Here is a 19,562-nt window from a genome sequence, read left to right as displayed (position 1 = left end):
ATAAGGCACAGCACAAGGCTGGGCAGTAGACCAGCCCCGCCCCCAAGCCTATACACCATAAGGTGAATGAATACCTTTAATAAATCATGCAGCCTATATAGTTATTATATGGCTGGCATTTGGCAATCATTGTTATTCACACATTCACACTAAATAATTTGTACATGCACTGACAATGATGCAACTATCCTAGGCTATGTTGCGTAACGGCTTGGCCATAAGCTAATTTAATTAACTCCGTGTCAGTTAAAGCTCCCCATATGGCTAGCTAGTGTACTTAGTCTGTACACAAAGCTGACGCGAAACGATAGCTCGTTATAATCCGTGTAGACATATGGCTATAATAGTATCCAAGAGTTTCTGTATCAATTTTAGCCTGGGGCAAGCTATGCTGGCCCTCTGGTCGATGAAAGGATAATTGCTGCTATCACTTTCCCCTGTTGGATGGTCCATAAAGGCGTGTCCGCGGGCCGGCATGTATATAACAGTTTGTAGGGCTTCGATAGGCTTCGGGTTACGACGAGTCCTCACCGGGAGAAGCTTGAAGTCGCGTCACCGGTTCTGCTCTGCTAATTATATCCACACACACACCAGCAGTCACAACACCGTTTCCGCGATGGCTGAACAAGTGGTATTCAACAAGCCTAAGGTACAGTTAAGTTATTATAAAGCATGGTTATGATTTTATGAATGATTTAAAGGGTAGTGCATTATTGGTTAACTGCATGGTCTATGGAAGAAGACGCCACTTGGTTGGTGTTAAAATGCACTCTAAAATTGCTTCCGTTTCACTTGTTTGATCATAAAAGCACACGTGGCTCATTGCATGAAATCATTGCTTTTTGTTGCCATATCCTTGTACCAAATGTGTGCCTATGCTGCACTGGATGACGATGATTGCAAATGAAAAACATTTTATAGACTATAACTTTATGTAGGCTGTTTATTTATACCAGCTATAAAACTGCATATCTTACGTACGCAAGGAGTTCGTGCCGTTTGACAGATTTCTCAGTGTGTTGCATTGGATCCCATATTCCCATTAGAATTGTGAACGTTTTCTTTAATGAGTTTCAATTAACATACCGTAGGGCGCAAATAGCCTACTGTAGCAATGTCCACAAGTGGCCTTTGGACAGGAGTATGGCACAATCTGACTCAGCATGCCCATCATGACAGTTGATAAGAGGAGAGGAAAAAACAGGATCCTCAGAGAGATAAGACTAAAGAGAGATGTGTAGATAAAGTACAGTATGTACAGTAGTAAAACAATAAACATTGGCGCACAAGAGATAGTCAAGTCACGTGCTAAAAATGTGCCAAATTGATAGTATTTGCCAATACTGATACCAGCTTGGTTCACAAGTCAAGTAGGGTTACGTGCAGGTTAATTGAGTAGTGTATATATCAAGCAAAAATGTATTAAGATAATAAGAAGAAGAAGGAGGGGAAAAAAACACATTTTGCCTGCTAGTATCAGTGTATCTAACTGTATGACTAAAGTATAAATTAAGACCTATATAGATTGTTCAGGTGCAGAGCCGACTGCAGCCAGTATATGACTATACGAAGTATACGTACACACGTAGTTAAGATGCATGATGAGAAGTACAGTACACTACACACAGTGTTGGGAGCAACTTCCCCAACATTGAGGATGTCCTATAGACTTGTATGGGTGGTTAACCCAGTGGTTTTCAAACACTGCAGGGTCGGGACTCGGTACCCATTTTGGGGTCACAGAACAAATTGTTCATGGGCCATGAGTAATTATAAAAATATTTCCAAAAATCAAGGGGAAAAAGTCAAATAGGCCTACCGGTATTTTGCCAAAAGAATCCCCAAAAATCCATATTGAAAAAATATTTTAAGAAATATAGTGAAGATCTGCTATTTCACTATTCAATAGGGCTTAAATAGGGCTTTTCTAAGTTTGGGTCCTGCAGGGAAGACAACAAAATTATCTTTTGGGTCTCTGCTGAAAACATTTGGGAACAATGCCAATGGTCCTTTGTTTTGCAACTGTAACACTAAACTCTAAAGCTGTGTGCTGATTATATCAACCCAGTGTCAGATGCACTCAAGGATATAAACAAAAGGAGGAATTTTGAAAACTATTAAACTAACAGCATCAGTTCAACTGTAAACACATGACTCATTTCTGTAAATATTTGCTTTCTACACGTTTTCTTCAGTTATTCATGTCCCCTGTCACACACAAGCACACACTAACAGCAGACAGACATATTTATTCACACAATAGACACCAGAATGCAAAATATTGACATTATAAATGGCCTGTGGAGGCATGCAATGCAGAAAACTTGGCCTTAGTTCAAATCATGCAAAATAAAGAGGAAAAAGAAAATATTTTATAAAACAAAAGAATTAGAAGGATCGTTAACCACATGAACTCTGCAAGTGAAAGTACAAACATTCAGTGATAATTGCACCATAGGTCGCATTTTCTATGAAAACCTCAATCTCCCGTCCGTCCGTCCGTCTGTCTGTCCGTTCGTTAGTTAGTCACCCATGCCTCCATATATGGTCACGCCTCGTGACATCACGTCCCCACGGTCTCGCCCTTGTGACATCATGTGACATCATGAAGACCCTTAGGGCCGATTCATACTCCTATTTTAGAGCCGAATAAAAGTCGTTTCGGCGCTGTAGAGCCTACAATTTGACGTCATTTGAGGTTCGGGGGGGGCGGGTACCGTCCTAAAGTCGGCTCTTCGGTGCTACTGAAAATTTCTGACGAGCCGAAATCATTTCGGCACTACAGCGCCGAAATGGGAGTATGTATCGGCCCTTAGATCTCCATATATGGTTGTCAGTCCATCACGCCTCGTGACACACTTCATATGTCAATTTGACAATCAATCCCCTCTACACTCAAGACACGCTATATATGGCCATTTTTTTTATTCTACTCGTCTGGCACGTATATCTCTTTGAAAACCTTTAGTGCTACGATTGTGTGTGGCCGGAGAGACGACAATTAACACATCAGGATTATTTTCTTCGTCGATATGATGCAGCCATAATGCATCTCTGTCTTAAGCTGCGTTCAGACCTGAAGATACTGTATATATTTATATTTGTTTCCAGTCGCTTCAATCGCTTGATTTTGGTTGCGCAGGTTAGTCTTTGTAAAAGAAAGTCCCTTCACTTGCGTCACGCACCGATCAGCTGTAGACACAGTAACTTTGGGATTCTAACCCAATGGACCCGCTCGTTCATCCAAGGCGGCATTTGTTCGTATGTCTTTGCAAAGGGTTTGAATATTGTTTTTTTCCTGGCGGTCAGTTCAGTTAGAACTGGATGGATAAAACAAACAGACAAACATTTCCGTGTATTGTGAGTCATGTCTCCTGCTCTTTTCCTGCCTAGTCTTACACTCAAATTGAAAAATGCTGTACTGTTGTAGTTATGTCAAGCTGGTTCTCTGTTTACTTTTGTGTCTGTGCGTTTTTGTTTGATTGTTGATTGTTTGATTTGTGTTCATTTATTCATTATTTGGTGTAAAGATTTTTTTTTTTAAATAAAATTAAAACAACATTTCCAGTGTTCTGGACAACATCAACGCTGTCAGGTGGAGTCAGGGGGACGCGAAGGTCGCTTCAGTTTGAATCTTTCCAGCTGAGGCGAAGATACCATGGCAAAGTTCACTTTGTTTGCGTCGCCCCGTTTGCCTCGTCGGAGCGCAACTTTAACGTCAGTGTCCAAACGTGAATCATTGCTGTTTATTAGCAGAGTCTAACATAGCGGTATTTAGGCCATGTATTAAAGACTTGCATGTAAGTTACAGTATGTCCACAAGATGGTCTCATATTTCGTCAGGTCACCAATTTCACCATAACACTGCCCTGCTGGAGTGACCGAGTGTGAGTAAGCGAGTGGCCAGAGTATCAGAGTAACGAAGCGCTCGTTATCAGTAAAGCAACCTCCTGCTGCCTCCTGCATTATGTGAAAATTCAAAACAGGTGGTACACATGGGCCGTGAAAGTGATATTCAACGAGCGCTTCCATTTTATGAAACAAACACTTTACAGATTGAAAGAGGATAATTCAAGCTTTCCCTACAGCTGCAATGTTGGTGATTTTGACGTTGTTTAATATAATTAAAGAGGACTTTTCTGTTAAGAATGAATGGGCTGTCTATGGGAAGTATCAGCTAGGTAGCACCTTGCTGGCAAGATGGCTGCGGTCTGAATATGGCCCATTGAGGCTGAGGTGGAATTATTCATTTCTATTGAAAACAAATTGTGTTGATAGATTCATGTATTGTTCGCCATTGTCTGTCTTTCTTATTCACAGGTTGAGCTGCATGTGCATCTTGATGGCGCCATCAGAGTACAGACTATTCTTGACATTGCCAAGTAAGTTAATCTATCCTTTTTTGTTTCTTTGTTTTAGCATTGATTCACTTGAAGCAGCACTATGATAACTTTTTAATTTATAAAATGTATGTTAATACAATAACGTATACAATTGGGGTGGTTGTATTTTGTCTCCCTGCTCTTCTATTGAGACATTTATATTGTGTCAAAGGTCATGTCTCACCTAGACACAGGATCTGAGACAAATTTTAACCTGATGGTCAAGATTCAATTGATCCCCTGAGCAAGCAGGCAGGCTCTATTACAGGTAGAAAAGAAATCAACACTTGCACACAATTTCACTTGGTTTGTTACATTAATGACACGCGTGCGTGCGCGCGCGCACACACACACACACACACACACACACACACACACACACACGCCATTGTGGTGTGCTTTGGACTTTGTATATTGCTTTACCATCATTCACCTTTCATCAATAGGTCAAAAGTTTGTAGTTTCTAGGATATAATATCCTCCGGACCGTGTGTCATACTCTCCGTGTCTTGAGAGAGAGTGCAGTCAGCATTCCAGCCCCCCGCTCTTCCCCCTTCCCTCACACATGCAAAGATTCTTTAGTTTTAACTCAAGACAAGACCACTCACTTGTTTTGTAAAGATACAACTGCCTTGCTGTATCTTCAGTTAACCAAATAAAACTAAAATCCAGTAATCCACACGAGTCAGAAGGCTGTCAGAAGTAATTAACAACACCAGCTGGAAATGCTTCAGTCTTTGTGTGTGTGTGTGTGTGTGTGTGTGTGTGTGTGTGTGTGTGTGTGTGTGTGTGTCACTCTCCCTGAAATGAAACTGAAAGGATGCGCAGGACTAATATTACTGAATCTTGGCTGTGTAATAATGCACAATAAATAAATACGGTATATATATTTTTTTTAATAACTTGTCTAGCTTGGACCCATTATAGTGATTATAAGATATATAAATATATACACTATCTTCTTTTTTTTCTGGCCAATTAGAACATTGGGGGTTGCGTCAGCTAGTGTTAGGTTTTCCCCGATATAGACTGAGATGATAGACGAGTCAATTGTATAAGTGAAGAGGTTTATTATAATCCAACAAAAGAATTTGTCCAAGATACAATCCAAAAGATGTACAATCCAAAAGAGGTTCATGCACAAAGCATAGATCGGCCGAGAGCAACCGCGAATGGTTGACTCCCGTCGTCAGTTTCTCGTCAGGTTATATACTCTCAGGTCCGGCTATGAGCCAAGCTCTTCGCACGCTACGGTCCTCTGTTCTCCCGCCGGCTCGTTTATCAACCCCTCAACCTGGCTCGATCGGCACCGAATGTCAGTTTTGGCGAGACTCGCAGGCATCAAGCCGCCGATATTCGTGTGAAGGAGCCGTTAATCTTATGTTGCAAAATATCAACACCGCCCTAATTCTCGGAATCGTGCGGCATAGTTTGCAACAACATCTCCAATGCTAAGATGGTTACGGTTAGGGTTATTGGCTGGCATTATTACTTTTGTGTTCACGGCCTGGGTGAACAAACCGCGTGGCCTGTGTCTCCCCGCCGGCGTGTCATACGAGGTTTCTACTGGACACTCAGGTTTCCACTCGACACACACTGGTATGATTAGAAGTAATTTATTACTAGAGTTATTTATGACCCCTACATTCCATCTCTGCATTCTCCCTTCAATACCCAAGTGAAAACTGGTTATCCTTTGTACACAAGCTGACAGAAAGCATAGTCATGAGCCTAGAGTCTTCATTAGATACATGGTGAGAGTTCAAGCGAGTACATGACATTTGAGTGCCCCTTGAGTGAGCGTACACTGATATTACGTTCATATAATACAGTCCATAACTCAACTATTCTCCAACACTAGGGCAGGGGGTAATAGGGGGTGCACGACCAAAAAAGTTTGGGAACCGCTGAACTACTCACCTAGCACTGGTCCATAGCTCTAATGCGTTGCATTCAGAGCTGTTACTGTCAACTTCCGGAGCTCACATGAATGCAGACCAGCCTCTCGTCTTTAGCGTGAATAAAAAGAACGTTTTTGCTACTCACCAAAACAAAGGCGGGTTGTGTCATTAGAAAGCCTACTTTCCTTATTGGAAGCACTCTGAGCCCCACCACACGTATAAACGGTACTTTTTGGCCAAAAAGGGATTTTGTTTACACCGGGGAAAAAAATACTTTGTCTCTAATGCGCCCTCTACCGATATTGCCCAGAGAATACCCTCATAGAGAATATTTTTCCTCCGGTGAAAGAAAATCCCTTTCTGGCCAAAAAGTACCGTTTATACGTGTGGTGGGGGGGCTCAGAGTGCTTCCACTAAGGAAAGTAGGCTGACACAACCCGACTTTGTTTTGGTGAGTAGCAAAAACGTTCTTTTTATTTACGCTTAAGACGAGAGGCTGGTCTGCAATGCATTCATGCGAGCTCCGGAAGTTGACAGTAACATAGCTCTAAATGCAACGCATTAGAGCTTTGGACCAGAGCTACTACTCACCTAATGCCGCGGAGGTTCCATGTTTAACGTACTTCTAAAGTGTGTACATTGTTTAAGTCACAAATGCATGGTTTTCATATCGTAAATATATGAACTTTAGCTAAAAGCTTGTGTTTACGGCTTCACTCACACCTTCGCATCTAGCATACAACATTGTTGGATGCTAGATGTAAACAAAGGGTAAGTGTCATGGCCGCCCCAATGCATTTCCAATGGAAGTCACATGGTTTGGCTGTGTTTCGACTGCCCCCCACCCCCTCATACAACAAAAATGTTGTGACTCCCATTGGAAATGAATTGCGAGCTTGCATCAGTAAAGAAGTATCATGCATCAGCTATACAACAATCTGTTGTGCAGGTGTGAGTGAAGCCTATATCCATGTGGGTTCTTGTTTACCATCGCTTGCCCCTAACAACTGTCATGGCAGCTTGGCTACAACCAAAACTGACTTCCTCTTCCTCTTCAAAATAAGCGTGCGTGCGTGCGTGCGCCGTGCGTGCGTGCGCACAGGGATACACAACATGACAGAGTCTCTGGGAGATGCTTAAGGGAGATGCATGCCCATGCATGCATAGGGAAGGGACATGTTACATCATGTTATCTATTGCATTTAACTTGCAATAGATAACACACATACACACACACACACACACACACACACACACACAGTCCCACCACCACACCCTTTACTGTATTTACAGTACACTGGACAGTGCTTTGACTGCTTTCACTCCTCTCACTCCCCCCACACTATAACACCACTACTCTGAGCTTTTCCAAACTGTCACAATAAAGCCTAAAACCACAGGGGAGAAAAACTTCTAATTTGCTTTTCCTTTACAAATGAACCACAGCATCGAGCCAGACTTTATGCATTTCTTGAACTGCATTTACCCTTTTCTTTCCTACCAGGAGGCGAGGCATCAAACTGCCAGCGGATACTGTGGAGGAGATGACCCAGATAATTATTGTCGAAAAGCCTGCAACCCTCACCGAGTTTCTGGGGAAGTTTGCCGAGTACATGCATGTCGTTGCGTAAGTCTAGAATGATATATTTGGAAGTTGTTTTGATTCTACTGTCCGTTTTGATTCTACTTTCAGAATTAGTAAAGGTATTAAACATGCTGTGCAGGAGAAGGTAGCTCCAAAGGTTAATATACAAAATGTGTCATCACAAGCGTTCATTTGAAACGTTCATGTGTGTGCTGAAGTGAGGGTGATTTTAAATGTCAGTCTTGCAAAGCATGAGCACATCACGTGACCATAATCAGGATTAAGTGACATTTTGGCTACTGTTCTAGAGGTTACCAGTCTTATATTTAAATTAACTTACTGTGAATACTATACAGTGTCTATAATACTATACGGCTATTCAATTATGGGGATGGGTAGAGCTGATAGAGACATACGTACAGTAGGTCAGGACTTGAGTTGGAAAATACTTTAAAAAGCTCTAGACTGATTGGTATAGAAATGACCAAAACACAGATTCAGAATACTGAATGGCCCTATAGAACCGAGTGGAAAAATACAGCAACAACAACTCATGATTGTCTGCGACAGCTAAACATCACCTTGTTTTTCGCTGAATGGGCCGTTCTATATCGAGGCTCTTGAAAAGCTTGTGTGAAATATTGCTTCCTCTTCCATTTCAGTTACATGGGGAACTTGCTAGCTGTGTTTGGTTCATGCAGGATTGTTGTATGAGGTTAACAGATGGATGAGGCGGGGAGTTTACTGTGAGAAGAGAACAACAGGAATGTTGTCCTCTGTGGCAACCAATGTTAACCAATGTTAAGACACACAGTCAGTTTTATTTGCACTAGGGAGAAAAAAACTAAACAGATGGCGAACATTTTGAAACCATCATGTAATGTGCGATCAGACCTGTGTAGTCATTAGTCAAGTAAAAAAAAAAGAAGGTGATTCTCGTGAGATAACCGTTTCAGAACATTGAATTCCCAATGTACATTGGTCTGTTTTGGCCAATATGGTTTTGTTGAATTCATTGAATGTATTACACCCTTTAATAATAGTTATTAGTGATTGAAGTGATTCAAATATTATGAGTGTGATTTTCTTTTGCTTTGTCACATTTATAGTGGTGACAGAGACGCCATCAAGAGAATAGCCTATGAGTTTGTGGAAGACAAATCCAAAGAGGGGGTGATTTATGTTGAGGTCAGATACAGCCCCCACTTCCTGGCTAATACCCAAGTGGAACCCATCCCCTGGAACCAGGAAGAGTAAGTATTTATCGCAATGCTTTCCCGTAGCTTCAAATTTACAAAACTTATTATTTATCTATTATCTATTGATAATTTATTTATTATGCACATATCCTTGCAGTTCATGCTTTCCGTTTTCTGTATTTCACTCCAAACCCATGTCTCTGCGTGGCTTTGTTTCCTCCACAGAGGTGACCTCAGCCCAGACGAGGTGGTGCAGCTAGTCAATGAAGGCCTGACGGAGGGGGAGAAGGATTTCAATATCAAAGCCAGGTCCATTCTATGCTGCATGCGCCACATGCCAAGTAATGAACGTTCACGTGCCTGCCCTGTCTGGCCAAAATGGCCTTGTTAGAGAAGAGCCCCTCCTCTCTTTTATCTCTGCCTCAGGCTTGGTAGTCTACATAAGAAAAGAAAGGCAATGGTTGCATTTGGAATTTCGGATATACAGAGAATCTGCCCAGTTTTGCCCAGTTTTCAGAGTGCTCTAGCGGTGCATTCTTATCTAGTTCAGCTGTCAGCCTGTCATCTGTATTGCACCTCACTACTGCCTAACGTGCTGTGTCAGATAATAAACAACAGTTTACTGGCAGGCAGCAATGACTGGCAGCAGTATTGGTCCTGCTTCGTTTCGCATGTATTTAGCCACCAGCACCATATTTCCAAACGCACCCAATGCCTTCACATGTTGTTCCATGCTTTATTCAACAAACAAACAACGTTTCACCCTAGGTATTACTATTATCTATGTGAAACGTTTGTTTGTTGAATAAAACATGGGACAGCATTATATTCTGTATGCGGACATTACCTTTCTTAACGTTGAGTTTGTTGTTGTATATCAAGAATTGTGGGGATGTGCATATCCTACCTCTTTTCATTTCCTTCTACATTAGAAGACACTCTAAATGAAACCCATCACACTGAACTATAGATAACCTTTATTTCACTCCCAATGTTTCACTGTAATTATTACTACAGTACTAAATAATGTACTCAATAATATACATAATTGAATTTACATGTAGTCTGAGAACATATTAATTGGATAGTATACATATAAAACACTTACAATACATTAAATCTAATTTATTTCGTTTTTATTATCTGATAAAAACAATTGTTTTGTCAAATTGTTTCACCGGTGTCTTTATGAATTAAATACTTCAGCAATTAGTATTATTATTAGTAGGATATTGTTGGAAGTATTCTATATCCAACCAACTGAATCCTTTTCAGGGTGTGTTGATTCGCACCGCTAATATGCATAATATGCATCTACGATAAAACGAACAGACTCATATCCCCCTGAGGATATATTAATTTTATCGCAATGCTTCATGTTTTTTTTTTACTTTAGAAAAATGGTGACAGTCATATGATGAGATATAAATTAAGCTTATGGTCAAGCTCAAGCTATCTGCATATGCAGATAGCTTGAGCTATAGCTTGAGCTATTACATTTGAGAGAATTCCACGGCCACAATGCAAATAGCTTTGTGCGCAGTTCTGGTGGCCAAGTCATAGACCACGATGTATGCGCGAGTGCCGTTCACGCCTGTGCTTTCTGGTACAGTACGTCACTGACTTCCAACCCAGCTGGGTGGCTGTGCGACTACTGGCCAATCACAGCAGGGCTTTCCTACAGGCAGCAGTCTCTTGCTCCGTGTTGAAACTTAAGGTGTGAAAGAGGCCTTTTCTGTATCGTATCAAACAAGCATGCTGGCTGGGTCTGAGCACTATGTGTGTGTGGCTGGCTGACTGGCTGGGTCTGAGCATACATAGACAGATAGATAGATAGATTATAGCAGTGACTGACTGAGACATCGAGCGTGTGTGCGCAACTGGTTGTGGCCCCCATCAAGTGACCTTTTGACCAATGCGGCCCTCGCCCCAAGTTGAGTTCGACACCCCTGCTGTAACCTATACCCAGCACGGACAAACCGCCCAAAGACACATCAGTGTGTGCCTTCGTTCAGAATACAGGAAATACGCTTTGTGTGTGTGTGTGTGTGTGTGTGTGTGTGTGTGTGTGTGTGTGTGTGTGTGTGTGTGTGTGTGTGTGTGTGTCTCTCACTTGGACACACGATATTCACGGACAAACAACAAAAAACGCTGACGCGCTGCGTTAGATGTGAGCTTCTGGTATTATTATAATAACCCCATGGTATTTATTGCTTTCTCATGACACGTGTTGGATTTGACAGGCTGGTCCATGGATGTAGTGGAGCTGTGTAAGAAGTATCAACATAAAGGAGTAGTGGCCATTGACTTGGCAGGTGACGAGTCCCTCAACTGTGAAGCTTACCCAGGACACAGGATGGCCTACGAGGTAAGCAGTGCCACTACAGTATGCCAAAACTCAGATTTGTATGGCCTGAACTACAGGTATTGGGAAGACTAAAACTAAAAACATATGTGATAGTCAGTGCTGCTTTCAGATCTCAGTATCAGTTTGACATGTTTTATTGTAATCCAGAAGTATGACATGATTATAAAATGTCTGCCTTTGGATGGTATTTATGGCCGATATCAGTAGGTACTTACATAATCAGTTTTGCCTGTATGCCTTCAACAATACTGACCTAGTCAGACTCACTTATTATAAGTCATGTGTCTATGTCAAATGGTAAGTGCAAATAATTGTTAGTATTTTATTCAATCTGCATGGACCACCAGATAGGTGGAGTTTACGGCATGGGAACAATTAAATGTTACACACACACGTACCGTACAGTAATGTACTGTACTGTACTGTACTGTACTGTACTACAAATTAAAGACAACTTGGCTATGGCTTCCAGAGTTCACATGGTAGAGAATCAAGTAGTCGATTTTGCTGATACAGTATATCTGCCGATATTGTGCAAGTTACATAAAAAACAAGCTGTAAAAACATTTGGCCTGCCTGCTGTGTGAACGTACACAACTTGTAAACAACTGGGAAACCACCATCATGACGTGACAGACAACATCTGCTTAAAGTTTAGTGTGAGCAACGCCTAATGTAGCTAACCCAAGCCAGAGAATGGTGAAGTGTACTGATGTTTCCAATAGGTTTTATTTTTCATTGTTGAAACACCCTTTTTGGACAGACACCGTAAGAACTATAGGAAAATAAACAAGAAAAAATTAGCTCTTACAACATACAAACATAAATTATAAATAATCACAATGTTTACATGACACCTCTTAACCCATTCTGACCGGGCACCCATTTTGGTGTTAGCATCATGTTATGCTTTACCTATTGAAAAATAGCAGATCTACAAGCTCATATCGCGCCACCGAGTGGCGCGATACGAGCTTGTAGGTCTGCTATTTTTGAAAAATTCGAAGAACGACTGACATTTTTAGAATCTGATCTCAGGTCAGAATGGGTTCATCAGACCAGTGTGTGTCCAGTGGAAACCTCGTATGAATCTGATCTCAGGTCAGAATGGGTTAATATAAACATCTCCAAAGTAATTGCACAGAAAATAAAACACAAAATACCTTGTTCCCGTTCTAGCTGGGTGCTAAGATGTGAAACTGTTGCTGCTGCTTCCTCAAACATTTTCTTGATCTGAACCTGAGCAGCCAGCTGAGTGCAATACCTAATCAATGCAATGCAGTGGAAAATTACCAGGCTCTAGGCCACACACTGAACTCAAACCAAAAAACCCTTTCAAAATAAAAGTATGACACACAGTGCCTTGGGTCATTTACACCTAACATCTTAGCAAAAGGCCACGCTAATATACACAACCATTCACAATTCACATGATGTGAGGAATCATTTGAATGATTCAGGAACCAACACTGTGAGTGTGCTAATGGTGAATTGGAACGTGAACAATAATTATTTAAACTCATGGGATGTTTTGTTCATGTTTCTCTTTAATATACCACAGTATGAAACATGCAGGATGTCAAATCATGTTATTACATTGTGCTACAAGTGTGAAACATGTGGAAAATGAGCGATGTTCGGAGGACACGAGTAGCCTAGTCTAATTTTAAAAATGGAATGTGGACATTGATTTTGAAACCAGATGTTTGGCGTGACTGCTGTGCTCGGGTGATTGCACTGCTGTTGATTCCATGACCGCTATGTTGACAGGAAGCAGTGCGTTGTGGGGTCCACAGAACAGTTCATGCAGGAGAGGTGGGCCCAGCTTCCGTGGTGAAAGAGGTATGTACAGTAATGCCTTCCTTCCGGACTCCCTGGGATTGTGGTTTGACATGGGCAAGACAGATTTCCTTAGTACCCATTTCAACATAATATTTTAAGCCAATACCATATTTAATTAGAAACTATATCTCATGATATTGTGGCTTGCAAATACATTTTCTGGTCATTGCTTAAGGATTAAAAAATACGGCTTAAATAATTAAAGTATGTTTTGTATTATTAAGTCTGCAAAGTAGCTAGTAAATAAAGTTGTCATATAATTGTAGTGGAGTAAAAGGTCATGAAGTGGGGTCTAAAGTAGCCTATGTAAATGTACCTCAAAATGTTAAGTACAGTACTTATGTACAGTACATGTACTTATTTCCTTGCCATCACTATGCAATTGATTAAGTATATATTAGGCGATTGATTGATTGATTGAACATTTTATTAACAGAATTCTGAAGACTTAACAGATTGCAGAAGACTTCTTTACATCAGGGTCCTCCTTTTTCAATTCATCTAAACATTTAAAGACATACAAATATACACTACATCTAATATACATCTATGCAAAAAAAATCTAATCAAATACAGATCTAGAAAAAAGGGAATACGTGAACCATATCGGAATTTTTGAAGGAGACTAGGGATTCACATAATGGCTGTTCATAAGGCGTTCCACATTTTAGTGGCATTGGAGCCTAATTGAAATCCCTTGTTTGAGCCAAATCTGTCTTGAACGTGGTTTGTTGAACTCCATCTGGTGTTGTTATCGTGGACTTCGTTGACATTAAGGAAGTACTTTGACAGGTATAGATCTTAGTGGTGTAGCGAATCTTGTAGACCAGGCCCATTGCAAGTTGCTGTACTCTGGGAGTAAGGCCAAGTAGTAGCCTGACCACTGACCAGTGTTTTGGGATGTCTGGAGCCTTATATTTAGGGTCTAAAACACATGTGAACTATTAACATAATATGTTAATAGTTGACATAATATTATTATGTCAAAGTGACAGGCCACATGCTTGCTTCATCTGGAATTTAACGTTTGTGTGTTATTTTATTCTTCTTTTATTCTTTGATTAAACTACTTAATGAATATATGTATAAAGTATGTGTGTGTATAATATCTTAAATATCATTTGTAGGCTGTAGAGTGTCTGAAAGCAGAACGTATTGGACATGGATACAGAACGGTGGAGGATCAAGGCCTGTACAAAAAACTGCTTGCCCAGAACATGCACTTTGAGGTATAAACACTCACGGTGAAGTAATTTTATGATGTGCAATATACTAGTTAGTTTATCATAAACATATCTCTGACAAGGTCATTATGCCTAATGCAAGTAGCCTATCTCAAATATAGTTTACAATGCAATTATCATTTCCAATGTGTAATATATTTAATGTTTATGCATAGTTTACCTTTGCACAACGATAGGACTGATATCAAATCAGAAATTGGAGTAACATAATTATTATTGGTAATCACAGAGGCTGATAACATAGCAGGGATACAGTTCTGATGACACAGTGACACCTAGTGGTGAGAAATGTGTGTCACTGACTAAAACCAAGACACATCTCTACTAACCTTGACAACTTGTCAAGGTTAGTAGAGATTTGTCTTGGTTTTAGTAGAATTATTCATTCTTTTTCTGTGTGTGTGTGTGTGTGTGTGTGTGTGTGTGTGTGTGTGTGTGTGTGTGTGTGTGTGTGTGTGTGTGTGTGTGTGTGTGTATGTGTGTGTGTGATTCAGGTGTGTCCTGTGTCCAGCAAATTAACAGGTGCCTGTGACCCAGACTTTACCAAGCATCCTGCCATCATGTAAGCTGACATTGTTGTGTCTTTCATTTAGAGTTTTAACTTTTAATGTTCGTTTTATTTCATTAATCATTTGCTTATATTTTGTGCGCAGGTTCAGAAAGGACAAGGCCAACTACTCCCTGAACACAGATGACCCCCTTATCTTCAACTCAACCTTGAACCTAGACTACAACACTGCACACAAATACATGGGATTTACTGAGGAGGAATTCAAAAGACTGGTGAGATCTAATAGAGACACTTTAACAGCACATACGTACGCGGATAGTGTGTGTGTGTATGTATGTGTGTGTGTGTGTGTGTGTGTGTGTGTGTGTGTGTGTGTGTGCCATACAAACATTGAAAACATTGTTTTCTAAATTCTACTTGTAGAATATCTGTTCAGCTCAGTCCAGCTTCTTGCCTGAGAAAGAGAAGAAGGATCTCCTCAACCAACTGTATGAGGCCTACGGGATGGTACAGAGCACTGCCTTCTGATAGAAACACTAAAGACCTGAGGGAGCACTCCCTTCTGATAGAAACACTGAAGACCTGAGGGAGCACTGCCTTCTGATAGAAACACTGAAGACCTGAGGGAGCACTATACTGCCTTCTGATATAAACACTGAAGTCATGAGGGAGCAATGCAAGTCGTCACAGGAACCAACCTTACCCCACCCCCACCAGACACATAGGAATGTCTCCCTCTTTTGAAAACACATATAACCAGCCTTTATCCTCTGCAGAAACACTTCTCTGTACTGAACTGAAATATACTCACAACATCGACAGTACATATAAATGCTTGTGTTAGCAGTAGGCTATTGATATATTTTTGATACTACTTTTGTTTATAAAGCTATATCATGGTCCTAACTAATCAATAAAAAGTAACCGTAGTTTTAAGGTAGTTACGCCTCTATTCCATACAATAAACAGGCCATCACTTTAAAACTAAAACTCCTCTTCCCCGTCACTGTGGAATGACCTCCCTCCTTTGATAAGGACATCTTCAGTTACTCCGCGTCGCAGTCCGACGACCCATCTCTTCAGACTCAACCTCATTTCCAGCCTCCCTCCTCAACCCTAGCTAGGGTACTGTTCAATCTTCCCTCACCATGCTGTCACTACCCCCATCGGGCACTTACAGTAAGAGACTTACTATCTTTCTATTTGAATTTCCTTCTCATCAAGCCAGTGGCGTAACATCATGGTGATAGGCTCCGGGGGTACAAATATAAATATTGTGTTTGTGCTCCCCCCCCCCAAACATACCTACCTATAACCTAATAACCTACATGTATCGCGATACGGAGGAGCGCATTTCGGCAAATAGATCGACTACTTTCGCTGTTTGATTTGTTACGATGTTGGTGCTAAAGAACACTTAAACTCACTGCCAGAACAACAGATCCACATGGGCAGTTGGGCACGCATGCAACTCGAGGACGCACGCACGCACGGCAGAGAAAATTGGATCCTCTTGGCTAATTTTGGCTCATACGCCACTGCATCAAACATTTAATTAATAATATGCTACTATGACTATTACTGTCTTGCAGCATTAAGCCTGTTCTTCCTTGAACATTTACTGTATTTGTTCATGGCATCCATATACTATAGTATATGTATACTGTATATTATATCATTATATACACTGTATATATAGATATCCAAATTTCATATGTCTGGCAAAAAGATCATTATGAAGATGTGTGTAACTCTGATCAGAATTAGGTTTCCGATCCGATCACATTGAAATGATCGGAATCGGACCAGGAGCAAAATAAATGTTTTAGTGTGTAAATGTAGGGGTGTAACGATACAGTTACTATCATTACATTAATCCAATGCCAAGTACTCAAAAGAGAGGGATTTTCCATTCCATATACGTAGCTACACTTGGTCCATCAATAAATGTGTGTATTCTGTGTTCATGTTTAGGCGAGGGCAGGAAAAAAAACCTGCACTATCCACAAGGTTCACACACATATTTAATGTATTTGCTAATTAGTTACTGTATTGACTTTAAATCATTGAATTGTATTGTATCGCCATGAATGAAACAATATAATCCAATATTGTATAGTCAACCATGTACAGTATCGTGATACGTATCGTTACACCCCTACTAATCAGAATTGCTTGTCTGTCCCAACATTGTTAAATCCAAGCATTCTTTTTTATGGACATTTAATATTAACTACTGGTGCATATTAGATAACATGTATATGAAATGACACAATTGTAACATCCTTTTTATTCAGGAGATAGATCATTTGGGGCCAGGCTTAATTGTCATAACTAAATTCATCCTTCTTGAATTTACATTATATTGCCATTAACTTCTACACATGTGTGTACACATACTGTAGAATTTGGTGAAGTTTGATGTATTATAGTGCATCATTTAAAGAAATAACATAAAAACATCTATTTTCCCTTGTGGGCTACTGTGTAATCTGTCGGTTGTCCAAATAATTACCAGTAGTCAGCCAATGTCAAATAACTAATACATCCAACCCAAACCCCATTAGTGAGAATTTTGTTTTCCTCTATATACATTAACCCAGTGATACTCAACCTCAGGCCCGCGGGCCACATCAGGCCCGCGGGACCATTATGACTGGCCCACCAATGAAAAAAAAAAAAAAGAAGAAATAAAAATCTGGAAAATGAAATAAAAATAAATAAATCTGAATGAAGTTATCTTTAATTACATTATTATAAGTAATACTATTAGAGTTGTACTATTACTCGAACGAAAATAAAAGCTTGGGGGGGGGAGAGATGCAATGCAAATGAAAGACATATACTGTGTATCCCTATTCCCTGACATAATTTTATAGCTAAACGGACAGAATTCTATTTTATTTGAATGATGAAACCCAGCTGCCATTAATAGTTGGAAATGGAAATGGAAATTGCGGAAATTGTAATTGCGGAAATGGTGGAAATGGAAATTGCGGAAATGGAAATTGCGGAAATGGTAATTGCGGAAATGGTGGAAATGGAAATTGCGGAAATTGCGGAAATGGAAATTGAGGAAATTGCGGAAATGGAAATTGCAGAAATTGCAGAAATGGAAATTGCGGAAATGGTAATTGCGGAAATTGCTCTTCACTTATAGCTATCTATTTTCAGGTAGATTGTTTTATTTTACTCAGTCAGCCATATCACTACTCATTATTTTTCATGAAAAAGGTCATAGCTGGGTAATCTATTTTCAGGCAAATTGTGTTTATTGTATTTTATTTTACTCAGCCATAACAATTTATTTTCTGTTAACCAACTTGCTGGCTGGCAGGCAGGCAGACAGCTACTCATAGACAGGCAGACAGACAGACAGACAGCTACTCATGGAGAATTAGGCAGGCAGTCAGACAGCTACTCATAGACAGGCAGACAGACAGCTACTCATGGAGAATTGGACAGGCAGGCAGACAGCTACTCATGGACAATTGGACAGGCAGGAAGGCAGACAGCTACTCAGACAGACAGCTACTCATGGACAATTGGACAGGCAGGAAGGCAGACAGCTACTCATAGACAGACAGCTACTCATAGACAATTGGGCAGGCAGGCAGACAGCTACTCATAGACAGACAGACAGCTACTCATGGACAATTGGACAGGCAGGAAGGCAGACAGCTACTCATAGACAGGCAGACAGACAGCTACTCATGGACAATTAGGCAGGCAGACAGCTACTCATAGACAGGCAGACAGACAGCTACTCATGGACAATTAGGCAGGCAGGCAGACAGCTACTCAGACAGGCAGACAGACAGCTACTCATGGACAATTGGACAGGCAGGCAGACAGACAGCTACTCATAGACAGGCAGACAGTAAGACAGCTACTCATTGACAGACAGACAAATAACTACTCATGGACAGACAGACAGACAGGCAGGCAGGCAAAGAGTTAATGTCGTAATTTGATCTACTGGCCCCTGGCCCCTTGCCATTTTTGTAATGTGGCCCACAGGTAAATCTATTTGAGTATCCCTGCTTGATTAACCCATTCTGACCTGAGATCAGATTCTAAAAATGTCTTCTACATCCTGACACTTTTCTGAAAAAGCTATGTTTCTGTGTCATTCTTCGATTTTTCAAAAATAGCAGACCTACAAGCTCGTAGATCTGCTATTTTTCAATAGACCAAAAGGGGTTAAAAAAAAGGTTGCATCAGGTAAACCAGTTCAATACCAAATGTTGTTATATGTATAAACACTAGGTGGCATACAACTATTACCTCAAAAGGACAAATGGGTCGTTAACTGAATTGGTTTACAGCTAGTGATGAATGAGGAATAGATTTTAAGATCCAACTGAAAATGATTGGTGTATGAAAAAAAAAAAAACATTATTCCCCTTTGCCAAATACTGTATAACTACAGCACATGGTAACATTAAACCACCATAAATTCATGAGGGCTTTTCCAAGTTGAACTGGACACCATCTAAAGCTCGGCGCATGCAGACTCGCAGAGCATGT

General features: G+C 40.5%; 1 protein-coding gene across 2 annotated transcripts; it reads left to right on the top strand.

Moving 5' to 3' along the window:
- Window positions 1-523: 523 nt before the first annotated feature.
- On the top strand, window positions 524-19,523 carry ada (adenosine deaminase). Of its 2 annotated transcripts, XM_080763707.1 has the most exons (11): window positions 524-649; window positions 4,321-4,382; window positions 7,788-7,910; window positions 8,978-9,121; window positions 9,293-9,408; window positions 11,311-11,435; window positions 13,206-13,277; window positions 14,405-14,506; window positions 15,016-15,083; window positions 15,175-15,304; window positions 15,456-19,523. In XM_080763707.1, the coding sequence occupies exons 1-11, from the start codon at window positions 617-619 to the stop codon at window positions 15,558-15,560; spliced, it is 1,080 nt and encodes a 359-aa protein (XP_080619833.1). In that variant the 5' UTR covers window positions 524-616; the 3' UTR covers window positions 15,561-19,523. The 2 variants fall into 2 exon arrangements, with proteins under 2 accessions (XP_080619833.1, XP_080619834.1); XM_080763708.1 differs by lacking the exons at window positions 524-649; window positions 4,321-4,382 and adding an exon at window positions 4,556-4,650.
- The last annotated feature ends 39 nt before the right edge of the window (window positions 19,524-19,562 follow it).

Source organism: Protomyctophum bolini, assembly GCF_963924005.1.
Source record: "Protomyctophum bolini genome assembly, chromosome: 5".
NCBI classification, from domain to species: domain Eukaryota; kingdom Metazoa; phylum Chordata; class Actinopteri; order Myctophiformes; family Myctophidae; genus Protomyctophum; species Protomyctophum bolini.
This window is presented reverse-complemented; position numbering and strand designations above follow the sequence as displayed.